General features: G+C 40.9%; 1 protein-coding gene across 1 annotated transcript; it reads left to right on the forward strand.

Moving 5' to 3' along the window:
• Positions 1 to 17,052: 17,052 nt before the first annotated feature.
• Positions 17,053 to 18,222, forward strand: LOC131856275 (uncharacterized). Its single transcript, XM_059207813.1, has one exon. It carries the CDS (start codon positions 17,053 to 17,055, stop codon positions 18,220 to 18,222), a length of 1,170 nt encoding a protein of 389 aa, XP_059063796.1.
• The last annotated feature ends 295 nt before the right edge of the window (positions 18,223 to 18,517 follow it).

The raw sequence follows: 18,517 nt of genomic DNA on the forward strand, positions 1-18,517 counted from the left end.
ATCTCTCATTGGCTCATGGATCTCCTTATTCATTTGTGTGAGATGAGCTAAAAGTGAGTGTTCATCATCAACACTCTTAAATCATTTCTCAAAAGTAGTTTTCATTGTTTGCCAATCAGTTACTGATCCTGCCTGTAGATGACTAAACCAATTTGTTGCTCCCTCGGTAAGGGTTTGAGCGAAAATCCTGAAAACCACATCCTCGTGTTATACTGCCAATATCCTAGTAGCTACATTAAAGGAATTCAAATGTTCTTCAACCGAGATTTTCCCATCTCCATTGAACTTAGGTAAAACATCCCTAGCCCCTTTCAGAAGAGAATTATGAGTACCAAGAGAAAGAGGCCCGACCGTGGCACCTCATGGTTGGGCCATGATGAAAATAGGGTAGATAGTTACAAGAAGGGGTGCTTGAATTCCAGAAAGCATTAATGCTTGCCAGTGGCTAGAAGAGAGAGGAACTTTGGGAGTAGCTTTACTAAGACAAGAAGGTCTACTTTTAGCGTTCCTCTTGGGAGTGAAATTTATGGAAAATGATAACCCTTTTAGTTCTTCAAAACAACTATCAACAACTCCCTCTCTCCTTTATGATCTGGCATAAGGACGAGAATCTAGCGCTATTTCTTCTAGGGTCTCTAAACAACTTTTTCAATCACAGTAGCGTTCTTGGGTTATGGGAATTTTTCTCAACCGTTCACCTTTTTCTTTTTCTCTTTCCAAAACAAAGCAATATTGTTGATACTATTAGTTATGAGTTTCAGTTCTAACACTTTTGTAACATACTAATCTATTGAATGTTGACATCGTTCCCCAGCAGAGTCGCCAAAAATCTGTTAGTGAACATATTTTGTCTTTCTTTAAATTGAATTGATTTTATGCTCAGTTACCCTATTCAAAGACAAAAGTTCAACTAAACAATTGGGCAAATGTGACATACATCACTTCCCTCTGAATTTTAGATAGGTACAACTCCCTCCATTAGTTATTCAGGGAATAATCTAACTAGATAAACTGATATTCTTTTAACCTGAAAGCACGTAAGGCTACCTACTTCATTCTTAGATGAGAGGCCAGGTAATATGTAAAATAATTTAGAATAACCTTCTACAAGATGCTTTACTGTGAATATCAGAAGAAATCAAAGCAAAGTTTAATAACACTGATTTCAGCACTTCTTAAAAATAGACAAGAGAAGCAAAGTCTCTCTTCAACTAAAAATCTTTCTAAACAACACAAAAAGAAGCTCCATACTAATATCAACATCCACCATCAAAAAGGTAATCACAGACATTTTGATTAGACTAATATTTGCAAAGAAATACCACTCCACGGATTCAAACCCAAAGCTTTTCCACCTCAAAATGCATATGATTTTATATATATATTTCATGTAACAAAGACATAACAATACACACAAGTTCTTTCCAAGTTCAAATTCTGAAAGACTTGATCACTTCTTTCCAACGAAACCAAAACCTCTAAAATCTAAGCTTACTGTTCTAACCCTTTCTCTATCACTCTTCATAGATAATTTATAGTAGCTTTTTAAAGAACAGAGGTCTCCCTAAAAACTCGACCTCCTCTGAGACAATTATAAAAACCAACAGAGTATTTAGGGAACAGATGTCCCAAAGTCATTGTAAGATTATGAAAAACATATTAAATAAAACCAAAGCATTAGCATCATGCTATGCCTCTTCTCCATCATCATCCTCTCCTCCACTTTTATGGGCATCGTGGGTGGTTGTAAGCTCCTGAATTATAGAGTGACTAAGATTTTTCATGTCATTGATCTTTGCTTTTGTGGCTTCTTTCTCCCGTCTATGTTCACCATTTTCTCGGCATGCTTAGGTAATGCATCGTTACCAATGAACATCATGGACTCAATTCGAGCGATTCGCGTTATATCTTCGGGAGTGAAGTTGCCTTTGGCCTAAACTTTCACCATGTACAACCTAAATGCCTTTATCGTGTCGTGTGTGTTCAGCCCACAAAGTCCCAGTTGCCAATCATGGTCTGGGTTAACCACTTTATTGTCATTAACCAAGCTACACTGAAGTTCTTGAAGCTCATAAGCAGAGGCCCTGGCATCAGAAATCACAGACTTGAATGTAATTACCCGCCATGCTATAGTTTTCTTTAATACAAAAAGCTGGCACTCATCAGTTACCAATTTGATTGAATTTTCTGCTAAAAACTTTGTAGCTCCATATTCCTCTATCTTGGTGAGCATGGGTAATACATTTTCCCATTTATGCTCTTCTTTTTCCCATGGCACAATCTGATTCTGAATCTCCATAGTGAGGTTTTGCATCTCATCGCATAGCTTCTTGGAGCTTGTAATATTTTTTTTACCATCTCTAATCACTCCTTCAATCCATTACTCTACGGCCCCTACGATGCTCTTAGCTCGATGAACTTGATTCATTAGTTTCTTGTTCTCTAGTGAAGTGGGGTCAAATTTTTTTGAAGCATGCGATATGGGAAGTGCTCCAAAACAACCTATGCTATCAATGAACTGAGCTAGAATCTTGATACGTCGTTTCAGTTCTCTTTTCTCCTGTCCATCTTTTTCTGACCTTGTGAGCATCTTCTTAGCTGATACTTGGAAAAGGTGGTTATCAGAATCCCTGCTCATGTTCCCAAGATCCACTTTGGTGACCTCAAAATCCTCTACATTTACTTCCATATTCTCATCTTTGGGCTTATAGGAAGCAATTTCAGCAACCCACCTCCCGGTCTTTTCATCAGCATCCAATCTGGCAGTTGTTTTGAACTTCTTATTTTTGGGACCCTTCTCCGTGTATTTGACCACCATGTCTTGAATTGGGATAGTCACTGGAATGAAGCTCTGTTTCTTGCTTACTAAAGTGGTTAGCCATTTAGGAGTTGCACTTGAACTAGCTCTTCCTCTGGTCACTTTTGGTGGTGGCTTCATGGCTATAGTGATCGCATGACAATCCATGGTGTTGACAATCTCGCTATCAAGGTCCTCGACTTCAAAAATCTGAGTATCAAGGATCTTGTCTTTTACCTCTGTGTCTTTGACCTGGTCCATTTTCTTCTGCGTAGCACTCCTTGACCTTGTATATCAAGGAGCAGAAAAGTCCAGAGTCAGACTAGGCTTGTGCTTGGTGTGAGATGACTTCTTATTTTTACTTGCATGAATAGGCATAGAAGTGGGGTTAGAAAAACATTTTGGGGGACGTAGAGAAACCTCACTATCTCTTGCAGGGTCAATCTTGATGCCTATTTTCATTTCTCTTCTCTTATTAACCCAATTTGTGGTTCTTTCCAAAACTCTCTTTGTTTTAAGTTATATATCATCCTCTTCTTCCACATCCCAATTAATGCAGGATGTTTCGGGTTCAGCTCGGTCTAGATATCCAGGTTCAAAGAGCTCTAGATAATCCTCTTCGATCCCACTTATATCAAGTTTCACCTATAGTGAAACTACCTGTTCCAGAACCATTCTCATATTTTCTCTTTTGAACACTTCAAGCTCATCACCGCAATCTTCCCAAAAGTCCTCCAAGTGTGGGATTGGAAGATGCGGCATCAAACCAAGACTCTGTGAGAAACCTTTATTGTCAAAACCCTTCCTTTCATGATACAGTGGAAAATTGAAATTCTTCAAGTCAACTCCTATGCTCAACGCATCTAACATTGAACTGCAAGATAAAATGCCCAATTGAATATAAAAATGATCCTCCCATTTATCTCTGGGTTGAGTTTTTTTAATTACGGTAGACAACTGCCTACAGATCTCACCAAGTACAAAACTGATGCGGAGGGTAGGAGGATCTTACCCAAACACCTAAGGAATATTACCCACACCTAAACAAATCATTCCTAAAGACCTCTCATTGGTTAAACACATCACCTCTGATCCCCTACTCTCCACATACTAGAATAACACCCCCAGCACACTGTCTCATTGTTTTTAGGACAGTCAAAAGAATAAATGACAATATTTGTTGACCAAACAACTCATAAAAATATCTCCCTTTGGTTTCACACATTCCCAATGTACTCAAGACACTCACACATCCCCTTAGGCTCTATCCATTTCCAACATACTCCACTGAACCATTAAGCACAACTTTGAAACTAAATAAACAAACTATACCTTCTTGTTGTCCTTCTTGATAGACCTGTACTCAGAGATCTATAACTTTTGATAAAAACATTATTTACTCAATCACTTCAGTGATATTCTTTAGAACTTAATCCTCAACAACATATTCAAAATTTAAGAAGATCCAAGGGTTCAATGATGAGATATTTCCCTCGCATCAGGATTGTTGCAGTCACACCCCAAATCTGACTGTTTGTCAGTCTGAAACCTTCATGAAGCACGTTCCAAATCCATCATGGAACCTTTCACACACCATGGATAGGTAAAATACATCCTTATGCTCATCCCTGCCCAAAATGGGGTTTGGAAAAACATCTAAACAAAATTTATTACATTCATGAGGCCACTGGATGCCCTACTAAGGGTTTTGACAGTTTTGAAACAAATGTCAATATCTTCCACAAATGGTAATGAAATTGCACCAAATAAAAACCAAGTACTCTTAATTCATTTCACTTTCATCCCAGTAAGACAACGTAATCATACAAATTCATATCAATTTGCAAATGAACAAATTTCAGTCTATCATACGTTGAAAACTCAGAAAATACAAGGAAAAATACAATTTTATTGCTCCACTTCTCAAATCTTGACCTCCACATCCAATCTCCCTCTCAAAATAGATTAATTTCATCATTTTATAGTTCTCCAATCCTTCTAAATCTGAAATGTAACTAATAACCACCTATAACTACCCTTTTTGACATTTTTTTGCAATTTTGACAATAAAAGTTGCACACATGAAGTTGTCAATATGATCAAACTTGAACTCCAACCCTCCTAACCTATCAAAATGGTCTTAAAATGACCTTATAAACCTTTATAACATGTTTTATTGACTAAAAACTCAAACCTACCCTTAAAACCCAAAATTAGCCCCTTTTAGGCCTAATTGCCAACATTTGACAATTTTACACTTTTTGATTTTTTCATTACATTCCATTGCAATTTAGGCTCTATTGGCCATTATTACATTATTTAAAGGCCTTAAAGGCCTTTTATACTTCATTGTCCTTTGATTCTCTATTAGGGCCTATCAGTGACCCTAGTCCAGCTTGTCTTCAGGAGTGCTCCTGCACCAAAAACAATCTCAACAAAAACGAGGAAGTCTGAAAGGCTCTTCTTCAAAATCTCCTACCCTTATATAACAAAAATGAGAAAACTAAACAAAGAAACTACCATATCTTTTCACTAAATCCTGGGCATCTTCAAACATACTCTTAGTTTTCATGTTCTTTAACTCATAACACAAATCTCCCAGGAAAGCATTATGTACTCTCCTAAAATCTTGCAATGCATTATCTTTTTGCAACATGGGGTAAAAGTCATACACAGAAAAATCTCCCTCAGTAAGCTGCCTAGGTATTACCACTATTTCTTTAACACATGCCAGACAATATATCAAATACAAGGACATAAATAAATTTTGCTTGAACTTCTTCGCCATGCTCAACTATTCCCTCATGGAGTCGGTAGTAAGCTCCATCCAGTCAAGATACTGCTTTCCTTCCAACACCAGTTGCACATAACAGTAAATCCAATCATCAAAGTTGTAGGCCTCAGCTGAACCTCTAACTCGGTGTAACAATAACATAACATCATGGATGTGGGGAAGCATGTGATTCTTGTTGGGATACTTAGGTAACCTGGAGCCACCCCTTTGAGGAACTTTCAACCAATGTTTCACTATATTATTCCCGTGTCCAGTTTTATTTGCACTGAACTCAGTGATTGATTGGGTGGGAGAAAAATTTGAGAACTGATAATCAAGCAATTTGAAAATAGAGGAAATAACTTCCTTGTTAATCGTGAGGAGGGTTTCACCATTATCTCTCTTGATAGTTTCGGAAATAGGATCATACCTCGCAATGCACTCCCTAACTAATTCTGGGTAAGGGATAGCAGGAGGAAAGGTTGTCGCTTCTACGAGACCACTACTTAGAATTTCTAAACCAAATTAACCCTCAATTCCTTTAAACACCATTTCCTTCAAAACTTCCAAATTTTCTCCTTTTGGGTTTGTATCACTGACAATGGGCTCTATGTAAGTAAGACTGAAAATATTTCTGAAAAGGTGTAGAGTGGACTTCATAATTCATAAACAACAACCCTTATTCTTCCCAGCAAATTTTATTATGAGAGAAAAGAAGCTAAAAATCACTGGAGAAGATAGGAAACAAAACTCACCTTCACAGTTGAGACCAATCAAATGACTATCAGCAAACAAACCTTCTATCAAACACCCCGCAGCAATGAAGAACAAGTTTCAAAAATCAATCACTTCATACCTTATAGAAAAAGAAGTGATACAAACTTATTAAGTGCATTAATTCCGGTCGTCAAGTCAAATGTATCAAGCATTGGGATTTGACATCACTCATGTGTATTGAATGCATGGCGGCGCTTTCGAGGTAACCACCAATTCCCAAAAAAGATTACTTGCCTTCAAAAATCAGCCAGTTGACGTCACCCAAGATATCGTTCAATCTTCATCATACTTAGCAATAAATGCACCATCCTGTCTTTTAGTCCATGGGACCCACCTGATTTGAACACGCATGAACAATTTGAACTGACTTCATGAGGGTTCGGGTAGTTCAAAGAGTACGTTGCGCCAAGGAAATTCTCTTTGAAAAGATTAACTATGTTAAGTGTTTCTGGTCTTTTGAACTTCATTGAACATGTTGAACACCACTGAACTATTTGAAGTAGGTTCAAAGGGTTCACAGCTTGGAGGAACAGGAAAATGAAACATCACCCACGACCGTGAAGTAGAATTGCTGCAAAAAACTTGAGTGAATGTTAGCCTAAAAATTTCTTAAACACAACTTAGAACCTGGGGTACCTAAATGAACATTATGAACTCTTTTCAAAATGGTTCAAGGGGTTCATGAGGTTCATGAGGTTCAAACTGACCATTGAAAATTGACGCTACAGATTAAGAGACAATTTACCAGCTAAATAAGGATTGAACCAAGGAATTTCTGAAAAGATAAATACTCAAATAAAATTTTGGTAAGGCGACTTACTCTTGTTATGATGGATGAATGACAGGATAGCATGATGGTGATGGAATAGGAATGGAAGGGATGAATTCTCCACCTTCCCTACGAAATGTATAATGCCAATCCATGATGTTTTCTTGATTGGTTTGGACTTAGGATCACAACATGTAAGATATTTTTGTTAGAGTATTCTGGTATTTACTTGATTAATTACACAATATTTGTTTAGTTATTTAAGTTCCCTTTATCTCTTTTACACGTAAGCTAACTTTAGGTGCATAATAGTTAATTCTTTTATTAATTATTATGTGCAAACCTAGGTTTTCCCTTTTAGGGTTTCTTGACCTAAAGGTTGAGTTCATTTTTTTCATTGTAAGAAGAAGAAGAAGGATTATTATTGACAATACATTTTTGGAGATTATTGAGCTCTCATCTTTTGGAGCATATGTTTCTTGTGTTTTTGTTCCTTCTGTGATTTGCTTCCTTGCTTCTCCTTGTAACAGGTTTTTCAGCTTTCAGAGATCATTTCGGCTCCTATGGTGTTGTATTTTCTCAACTCCAACATGGTATCAGAGCTTCAAATCTACAGCTATCTGTTCCTATTTTGAAATTTTCTGCATTGGAAGCAAATCTGGGGTTTCAGGAATTCTTTTTATGTACTTAGGGATTGGCCTTTTTTCGGAGCACTTTGGGCCTAAACGGACCTCACCATCATGCTCAAAAGGCTTGAAAACCCCTATGGTCATATAAATTTGACCTATTTTGGTTCCTGAGCCTCTAGGAGTATTTTTTTCTCAGATCCAGGCCGTACAACCCTAGCATGCAAATCGAGAAAAAAATTCAAAAAAATATAATTTTTTGCCTTTTTAAGGCATGCAGGCTGAAAGTTGATTTTTTTCGAAGGGTACTGGGCTGACAATCCGGCCGCCATACCGCGATCGGACCTATCAATCTAGCCCCCTGCCAGCCTTGACCCCCGACCCCTCATTGGCCATGGCTTCTAGCCCCCGCCAGCACCTCTCTACACCCACCGGCTTCCCTACGGCCGCCGCCTGCTAGTCCCTGACCCCATCGTTGCTCCAGCCACTGCTCCAGCCTCCCTACAATGCCACCGCCACCGGCTTCCCTGCGGCCGCCACCTGTTGTTCCCCAGCTCCCCGCAATCGCTTCCCTCCGGCCGCTACCACCACCGAGAACCGCTCCGGCCACCTCCCACTGCCTACTATGTTGCCGGAAACCACTGCCTGGACACTGCCACCCAACCATTGGGGAACCACCAGCCCGCCATCAGAGCGCCGCTCCCTGGCCACCTCCGCCCGAATAGCCACCAGACTACCCCTTCCTCTTATTTTGGAGGGGGGTTTGGTTTTTCAGTCATATCTTGGGCATACAGAGTCATTTTTTTGAAAATGAATAGGCGTCAGAAAGCTAGTTCCAAGTCAGACCTCATCATATTGGTAATGTTTACCAATTTTTCTGTTTCACTATTTTTTTTTCCAATCAAAGTGAGGTCTCTTTTTTGCACTCTAGGGGACGTAGAATGAGCATCTGAACTCCGTTTTTTGAAAAGTTTATATTTTTGGAAAGAATGTGTTGTGTGCTTTCCAGACATATGAATTTTATTTACATATTTTGTTCCATGCATATTTTATTCAGTTTTTTTCTTTTCAGCACTCTGGTGGATATCGTGGTTGTTTCAGGTCCTGGGATCTCTTCTCTGAGTAGGGTGTCTCTATTTCCAGTATTCTTATCATTTTAGCATTATATTTATGCAAACACACTGAGATAAAGTGCCATCATGCATTTTTTACTTGGGATCTTGCATATCTTGTGCCTTATTGTACATGCACAATTGATAAAGTGCCATGAGGGGGTTGATGTTTGCCTTGTTTGTCATCTTCCTTTATCCAGTGAGTGTTCCTTCCACGATATTCACCTCATGATGTGTGTTAAGTGAGCATACCTTCCATGACACCATGTACTTTTCTCAGCACCTTTGATGTTCCTAGTTCTTCATCATGCAGTTCTTCTTGGCTGTTCTTTTCAGTGTTCTTGTCCCTCTCCCTCTTCAGCATTATGGGGAGGTTTGTCCTATTAGTTCTAATGCTTCCATGGTTTGATTGGTCAGCTCTTCAGGCTTTGGTTTCTCATGCCATCTGTATCTTCGAGATTAGTGTTTGCCTTGTTTGCCATCTGATTCGAGTAGTGTCATTTGAGGGCACTCGAGTAGTGTCATTTGAGGGCACTCATACATATTACAGTCTTCTCTGCCTGGTCATGTTCTATTTCAGTGGAGGTTCTCCAGATCAGCAGTTATTCTTCGACAGAGTTTGCAGGTTTTTCATGCTTCAGTGGTGTTCTTTTCCATCTCTTTTTGGAGTAGAGTTTTTCTCCCACGTGGTTTTCTCTATTTCTCCAGTTCATAGAGATTTCATTGTATTTGGGTACCTGATCAGGCCTTTTTGCCAGGACTCATCTTTCTTGCTTTTAGTAGTTGTTCTAGGTTTTAGCTTCTCCCTAAGTCTAGCTTAAGGGGGGGTGTTAGAGTATTCAGGTATTTACTTGATTAATTAAACAATATTTGTTTAATTATTTAAGTTCCCTTTATCTCTTTTACACTTAAGCTAAATTTAGGTGCATAATAATTAATTCTTTTATTAATTATTATGTGCAAATCTAGGTTTAAACTTTTACGGTTTCTTGACCTATTAAAGGTTGAGTTCATTTTTTTCATTGTAAGAAGAAGAAGAAGGATTATTATTGACAATACATTTTTGGAGATTATTGAGCTCTCATCTTTTGGAGCATATTTTTCCTATGTTTTTGTTCCTTCTGTGATTTGTTTCCTTGCTTCTCCTTGTAACAAGTTTTTCAGCTTGCAGAGATCATTTGGGCTCCTGTGGTGTTGTATTTTCTCAACTCCAACAATTTTCTCCATTTCTCTTAATGTGACAATGTTTGATTTGTTGAACTTGAAAAACTTGTTTGAGTTGAGGTTGAGTTTGATTGATACTCTGATTGTGATTTGGACATTTGGGGTATGACTTTCTAGGATGATTATGCAAATGATGACAGACTAAGATAGACGTATATGAAGTCTAAACAAGGATATATATGAGGATGATAATGAGGACATAAATAGAGATTATGCAACTTCTAAGGATGATCATAAGGACGTAAATGAGGACTATGCAAGGACTAAGAACGATAATAAGGACATAAATGAGGACTATGCAAGGGCTAAGGATGATAATAAGGACGTAAATGAGGACTATGCAAGGACTAAGGATGATAATAAGGACGTAAATGAGGACTGTGCAAGGACTAAGGATGATAATAAGGACCTAAATGAGGACTATGCAAGGACTACCTATGGTCACAAGTATGTAAATAAGGACATAAATGAGGAATATGCAAGGACTAAGGATGATAATAAGGACCTAAATGAGGACTATGCAAGGACTACCTATGGTCACAAGTATGTAAAACCTTGATTTTGCAGGATTGTCTCACATTTCAAAATGGACTTTGTTTTCAGTAATTCTATGTGTAGCATATGTTTGGTGTTTTCCAAGTTTGAGAACAATTGTTTGGAGGTAAATATAGTTGACTGAACTTGTTTTCAAACAAACTTTGAGAATTCAAAGATATGTAGGATAGGGCCTGAAATAGCCCAAATAATTGACTCAATACTGGTCTGATACAACGATACATAAAAAATCACAGAATACAATCTTTTGCTAGAAAGTGGACACCATTCAATGAGGCCCCAACAAAAAAATACCAAAACAAGACGAACAAATAGAGAGTCTGGCAGGACTGGCTCCACTCCACGACACACACTTCTCAAGCATGCTAGTCTCTCTTACTCGGAAGATCCATAGATATTATCACCGAGGGATTTTTGTCTCATAATGCAAGGTACATGAGGGGTATCTATGGGGTACGATCCCCACTCTCAGAATCATTGAATGTAGGAGTTGGGGTACTAAGTTGGTTCTTATTGTAAAATTTTGAGGGATCCCGATCCAACGACGGATTCTTAGTGCAAGCCACTTAATACTTTAGTTGAATTTATCGGTGTAGGGAAGGCCCCGACATACGTTGAATTCACTCAAGACTCTAGCCGCCTGACTAGTATGTTTTATAGCAGCTCAAAAAAACTGCTCGAGAGTACGATGGGAGAGATGATATCCCCAATGTATCTTAATTTAAAGTACCTCTGTGGGGTGATGAAATCCCTATTCAAAGAGAACACTCACTACTTGAAATAAAATAAAATTGGGCATTGCTATCACCTTCTCCCTTTCTCCCAAGACCCCGAAGATGGGTGGAAAGGTAGTTAATGCAATAGTAGGTACACCCCAAACATGATAAAAAGATTCTTTCCCTTAAAGAAATAAAAAATGAGTTAATCTATGAGCAGCTTGATTCACGTTCATTTTAAAAGCCCAAATTTAGGTGTTAGATACGCATGTGCATGTCAATTTTAAACACCAAACTAAAATGTGAATGCATGCATGTCAATTTTAACCATTTTTTATTTTAAGTCCAAAACTGAAGTTTTATAACATGCAGGTCCTTTCTAACCATTGTTCATTTTAAGCCCAAAAAATAAAGTGTGAGAGCATGAGTGTTTATGATTCAATTATAATCCGATCCTCTCTGTAAATTCACCACAGGCTACAGACAGATAATTAGTAACCCAATAAAATCCACAAAAAACAGAGAAATAAACTATGACAAAAATGAATGTGTGACGATGCCTTAGCGATTGCATGATCCTGTATGGGCGATTGCGTAATTCTATCAGAGTGACTGCATAATTCTAGCAGAGTGATTGTGTGATCCCGACAGAGCAATTGCATGATGCTAACAGAGTGATTGTGTGATCCATAGATAGACCAAACAAAAAATAAAAAATAAAGCTAATTCTGATCTGGAACTTGCAAAACAGATTGTGATGCTCTAGCAAGATCTCTCATCATCCATTCTATATTAATCAAATCATATTTCACACTATATGAGAGAACTAGGAGCTATTGTATTTGTCGATGGTTGGTTGGTCCTCTAGATCTTGTATTTGCTTTTCTGCTTTGAGGATTTGTTGATAGCGCCTAGCATGTCTTCTTTGCTCCTTCATCCTCCTAGCACCTGAAATTTTGAATTGTACCTTACATGCCATAAAATGTCATAATCAAGCATGCAATAAAAAATAAACCATTTTTCAGATTTACCCAATTTCATGCAGAATTATACAGAACAGAGACCAGAAAATAAACAAGGACAAAATAAACAGAACAACAATATTCCTAACGAATGTGTGATCCTAACAGAGCGATTGCGTATCCAACAGACCCATTCAAAACAAAATGTCATCAGCTCACTAAGAACATACAAGTCCCATTAATGTCAAAATATGAACAACTGTCAAGCCAAAGACCAACGATCTAGTAGAGGTCAATTGCCACGATCGGATTCTCTTTTCGGTAGCGGGCGGATGGCGTTCCTGTGCGCAGGTAAGGCCATGCGCAGCCTCTAAGGCTGCGTGGTGGCTCCTGCGTGTGCCTTTCCCTGCTCCCTTTGGCGGCGTTTGGGCTTTTTGTTCTTTCCTTTTCTTTTTTTTCTGTTCGCCTTTGTGTTCGCTGTTGGGTGTGGAGTGGTGCAGGGGTTTGGGTGGGTGACGGACTGGTGGGAGGTTGTTCGGTGGGGGGGAAGTGGCTAGTGGAAGCGGTGGAGTAAGGGTTGGCTGGAGCCCGAGTGAGTTGGGTGGGACCATGGCTGTGGTTTCCAATAGTCTGGTTTTTACAGGCTCAAAGCCATCTCAAAAATTTTCAGAGGCTATGCATGCACAAAAATTGGAGTCATCTTTTGTGGGTGAGAGCTCTAAGCTCAAGAAAGTGAACGGATGTCTGCCGCGGAGTCAAGATCGGCCTGTTTTGGTTATCTCTCTGGAATCTGTCCAGGAAGATATCGCTTATTGGAGCCAACATGTTTTGATTTGCAAGTTCTTGGGTATTCGGATTCCTCTCTCGGCATTAGAATCTTGGATCCGTCGAACCTGGCATGTTGAGGGGGATTTTGATTTATTGGTAGCTGCAAATGGCTATTTCATGGTCAATTTTTCTAGTATCTCGGACCGTAATCGTGTTTTTGGAGGAGGACCATATTTTTACAATCATGTTGGCTTGTTCATTAAGCCCTGGCATAGTGGTTTTAATGCGACAGAAGATCTTCCTACTCGGGTTCCTGTTTGGGTGCGTCTTCCATGGCTGCCGTTGGAGTTTTGGAGAGAGGATATTCTACTTCAGATTGCTGCTCTGTTGGGGAAACCGGCTGCCATTGCTCAAAATACTTTGGAGAAAAAGGTATTTTCTTATGCTCGCATCTGCGTTGAAATTGTCTTAAATAATCCTTTGCCAGACTCTTTGGAAATTTTTATTGGCTTGGCTTCGTGGATTCAACCGCTTGATTATGAGTCCCTCCCTTTTCGTTGCCGCTTCTGTCATGAGTATGGACACCTTCAGCGCCAGTGTCCTCGGGCACCCAAAGCTGCTGGAGTGTCTTCTTCTCCTTCTTCTGGGCCCTCGGTGGAGAAAGGGGATAAAGGGAAGGAATCTGGGGTTGAGGGTGGGCCTGATAAGGATGGCTTTATCCCTGTTAAGCAGAGAAATAAAGGGAGGGGGCACAAGCGGGCCTTTAAGGATAGTCAGAATGATCAGGGTTTCAATCGGTTTGAGGTCCTGGATAATCAGGCTGTGGAGGAAGGGATTCCTGTTGAGCTTTCTGCTGGGGCCTCTGGTATGGATGTTGGGATGGATACAGGGCTGGAGAAAGCGATTGTTGTACAGAATTTGTCTTCGGCATTGGTGCAGGGGAGTTCGGAGCCTCCTGGGGCCTCTATAGATGTGCGGGATGATATTGTTTTAGCAGATTTGGCTATGGCAGTATTTTCTTCAGGCAAAGGGCGAGGATCATCTCCTTCCTTGGGGGTGTTGCAACGCCCTCTCAAGAAGGGACATTTTGAATTTTCTTCGAAAGTTGGTCGTAAGAAGGATGCAGACAAGCTTAAATCTGCTGGGGATCTTTTGGTGGAATCTGGGGCTATTAAGACCCTTGAGGCCCACTTCTCTCAACCTTCCTCATGATTATTCTCTCATGGAATGCAAGGGGGTTGAATAGCACCCCCCGTCAAAAGGCTATTCAAGATTTGATTGTTGTTCATTCTCCTGATATCTTTTGTATCCAGGAAACTAAGCTTATGGTGGATCTCATGTTTCAACATGCTCCTCGTATTTGGTTTTCTGGCCAGTGTCAGTGTATTGGATCTAGGGGAACCTCTGGGGGTCTGGCTCTTTTCTGGGATCCTCGTAAGGTTGTCCCTCATTGGTGGATTTCCAGCCAGTCTGCTATTTCTATGGTGGCCTCGATTTTGGAATCTGGTGAGACTATTTTGGTTAGTAATGTTTATGCTCCAATTGATATTCGTGGTAAATCCCAGCTTTGGGCTCATATCAGGTATGTTAGGTCCTGTGCTCCCTTTCTACCTTGGATTTTAGTTGGTGACTTCAATGCTGTGTTGAGCTTGGAGGAGAAAAGGGGAGGGCTGCCTAGGCTTGGCCCTGCTTCAAATATGTTTCGGACTAATGTGGACTCTCTAGCATTGATGGATGTAAAACCCTCTAATGGAATTTTCACTTGGAATAATAGACGGAGTGGGCCTGAAGCGATTGCCCAGCGGCTTGATCGCTTCCTTGTCTCTTGCTCTTGGGTTAGAGGTAGCTTGGTCATTTTCTCTGAGATTCTTGACTGGCGTGGCTCTGATCATTGGCCAATTAAGTTTTCGACTTCAGCTTTTCCAAATCCTAAGAACCCCCCTTTCAAATTCCAGCTCATGTGGTTGCGTGATCCGTCTTTAGGTGATCTTGTGGCTCAATGGTGGCGGGATGGCGCCCTGCCTATGGTACATCTATGTATTCTCTGGTTAAGAAGTTGCAATATGTTAAGTTTCATCTTAAGCGATGGAATAGGTTGAGTTTTGGTAATTTTCGGGCTAGGAAAAGAGAAGTGCTGGACCGCCTTGCTGTGATTACTCGTCAGATTCGGGATTTGGGCTTCTCGGAGGCTCTTGGGCATGCTGAATCCCAGGCTCTGAAATTGGTGGAAGAGTGGGAGCTCCGTGAAGAGATTTTCTGGAAACAAAAGGCTAGGATTGATTGGCTTCAAGAGGGTGATCGGAATACGGCCTTTTTCCATTATTCTGTGCAAGCTCGTCGAAATAAGTGGTTTATCTCTTCTCTTGTTTACTCTGAGGGTATTTCAATCTCTGCTCAACATGCTCTATCTAGAGAGGCTCGTCAGTACTACTCTAATCTTTTCACTGAGGATTCTGTACCTACTGAGGCTGATGAAAATAGAGTCCTTGCTTGTATTCCTTCTTTAATTTCTAATGAGGTGAATGCTTCTCTTATTCGCCCGGTGACTCTGTCTGAAGTGGAGGAGGTGGTGTTTGGGATGAACAAAGGGAAAGCCCCTAGCCCTGACGGGTTCCCAGTTGAGTTTTTCCAGGAGTTTTGGGATATTGTGAAGCAGGATTTGTTAGAGGTGGTTTGTGAGTCTCTTCATAGTAAGCAGATGCTTCGCGCCTTGAATGCTACTTTTCTGGCTCTCATTCCTAAGAAGGAAGGTGCTGACAAACTTGATCTCTTTAGACCTATTGCACTCTGTAATGTGGCGTATAAGATTATTACGAAGTTGATGGCTGAGAGACTCAAATCTTGTTTGCCAATGATTATTTCTGAGGAGCAAGGCGGCTTTGTGGCTGGGTGGCAAATTCTGGATGGGGTGGTGGTTGCGTCTGAAGCCATTCATTCCATGGCTACTTCTTAGGAGAGGTCTATGTTTATCAAGTTGGATATGGCCAAAGCCTATGACAGAGTTAAATGGAGTTTTCTTCAGAAGATTCTGTTGGCCTTTGGTTTTTCCTCTGATTGGGTGAGTTGGGTGTTGAGTTGTGTGACTTCTTCCTCCTTTTCGGTTATTATGAATGGGGAGCCTTCTGAGCTTTTTGGGGCTACTAGGGGTCTTCGTCAGGGGGATCCGCTCTCTCCTTATTTGTTTATTATTCTGGCTGAGGGGCTTGGCCGTCTTCTTAAATCTCAGGTTTCTCATGGCTTGATTCATGGTTAGCAGTGGGGGATGGGCTTGCCTACACTTTCTCATCTCCAATTTGTGGATGATACCTCTCTTATGGGTCTAGCTCGTATTAGGGAGGCTGATTCCTTCAGGAAAACTTTGGACATCTTCCTTGCGGCTTCGGGCCAGAGAGTCAATGAGCAAAAGTCTTCTATTTTCTTCTTTAATACTCCTCAAGCTATCCAGCATAGGATTGCTACCATTCTGCGGTTTCAAATTGGAACTCTTCCCTTTGTTTATTTGGGTATTCCTCTTACTGTTGGCCGTCTGCCCAGATCTTCTTGGCAGCAGTTGCTTGATAAGCTTAGGAGAAAGGTTTCTCATTGGACCCATCGTTGGTTGTCTTCTGCAGCTAGATTGACTCTTCTTAAGTCTGTCATCCAGGCCCTTCCCATCTACAGGTGCTTTGTTCAAGCGGCTCCTATGTATTTCCTTAAGGAATTTGATGCTCTTTCTCGTCAATTTCTTTGGAGCGGTAATTTATTGTCTTCAAAATGGAGCCTTGTTAAGTGGGAATCAGTGTGTAGACCTAAGCAGGAAGGGGGTCTTGGTTTACGCTCTGCTATTTTGAATGGAAAAGCTCTTGCTGCTAAGCTTTACTGGCGCTGGTGCACCCATTAGCACCAGTTATGGGCTCGTATTCTCAACCTTAAATATCTTCGGGGTGTTGCTTCTTTTGAGGTCCCTCGCTATCCTCTAGAGGGGGGTGGTTCTATGATCTGGCATACTTTGAAAGTGGGGGCGCAGTTGATTAAGGATGCTCTTTTTTGGATCTATCATTCGGGTTCACAGGCTCTTTTTTGGTTAGATTCCTGGGATGGTCACCCTCCTATTCTTTCTTCTTTTCCTCATCTCCAGCCTCTGTCTGAGGTTTTTAGCGCAGCTGGCTGGGATACTGTGGAGCATTATAAGGTGGCACAACATGATGGTTTGGTTCTTCGGTTTCATTGGAAGCACCCTTTTGAGTGGCCTCCAGGAGGGTCTGAGGGGGATAGGCGTGAGCTTTCCCAACTTTTGGCTTCCCGTGCTTGTAATTCTTTGAGAGGAACTGATGTTTTGGCTTGGGATGGTTCAAACTTGTCTGGAAAGTACTCTGTGGTTGCTGGTTATAAACAGATTGGTAGGCAGTTGTTTGGGGACATTGAGGTCCCTTGGTGGAAGCATGTTTGGCACAAGTTGTCATGGCCCAAGTGCAACTTCTTTATGTGGTTAGTGGCCCAAAATCGGTGTCTCACTTGGGATAATTTATGTAAGCGTGGTTTTCAAGGCCCTTCTATGTGTGTTTTGTGTCAAGGTTGTGAAGAGAGTGTATCCCATATCTTCTTCCAATGCTCCTATGCTAGGGAGATTTGGCACTTCTGGTGGGGAGTGTGGAATACGACCTGCTGGCATGTTTCCTCTTTGGTGGAATTTTGGGAACGATGGGGAAGGGCCCCTGTTTCTACTTCCTTTCTCCAGGCTGCTTGGGCCATTGGGCCTTCCTTTATTATCTGGAATCTTTGGTTGGAGAGGAATAGGCGGATCTTTCAAGATTTGCAGCTGATGGCTCCTCACCTTTGGAGGAAAATTTTACACTCCTTAGGGGAAACTATTGTGGCTAAGTGTGATATGACTATGCGGGTGGACCCTCGGGATGTTGACTGTTGTAATCGCCTTCATCTTCCTCCTCCGCAACGACAACTCATGCGTAACAGGTGTAGGCATCCTACCCCAAAGGTGAATAGGGAGGGAAGATGGTCCCCTCCTCCCTTGGGAGTCCTAAAAATCAACTCGGATGGCTCTTCTCGTGGTAATCCTGGTCATGCTGGCATTGGAGGTGTGGGCCGTGATAGCTCAGGGGATGTTCAGTTTATTTTCTCTGAGTATAAGGGTCTTCATACATAATCTTATGGAGGCTCAGGCTATTTTAGTGCCTATGGAGCAGGCCAATCAGTTGGGTTGGCGAAGGATCATATGTGAGTCTGACTCCCAGGTTGTGGTGAACTTACTGAAAAGGCAGTATATGGATAATGTGAGCTGGCAGCTGGCCTTGATTGTTGAACAAATTCTCACTCTCTGTGCATCTCTAGAGCATGTTACTTTCAACCATATTCCCCGTGAATGGAATGGTGTGGCTGATTGCTTGGCTAAATGGGCTTTCGATCATATGCATGATTGGAATTTGGTGGATCGGGGCCAT

The sequence above is a fragment of the Cryptomeria japonica genome, chromosome 1 (genome assembly GCF_030272615.1).
Source record: "Cryptomeria japonica chromosome 1, Sugi_1.0, whole genome shotgun sequence".
NCBI classification, from domain to species: Eukaryota; Viridiplantae; Streptophyta; class Pinopsida; order Cupressales; family Cupressaceae; genus Cryptomeria; species Cryptomeria japonica.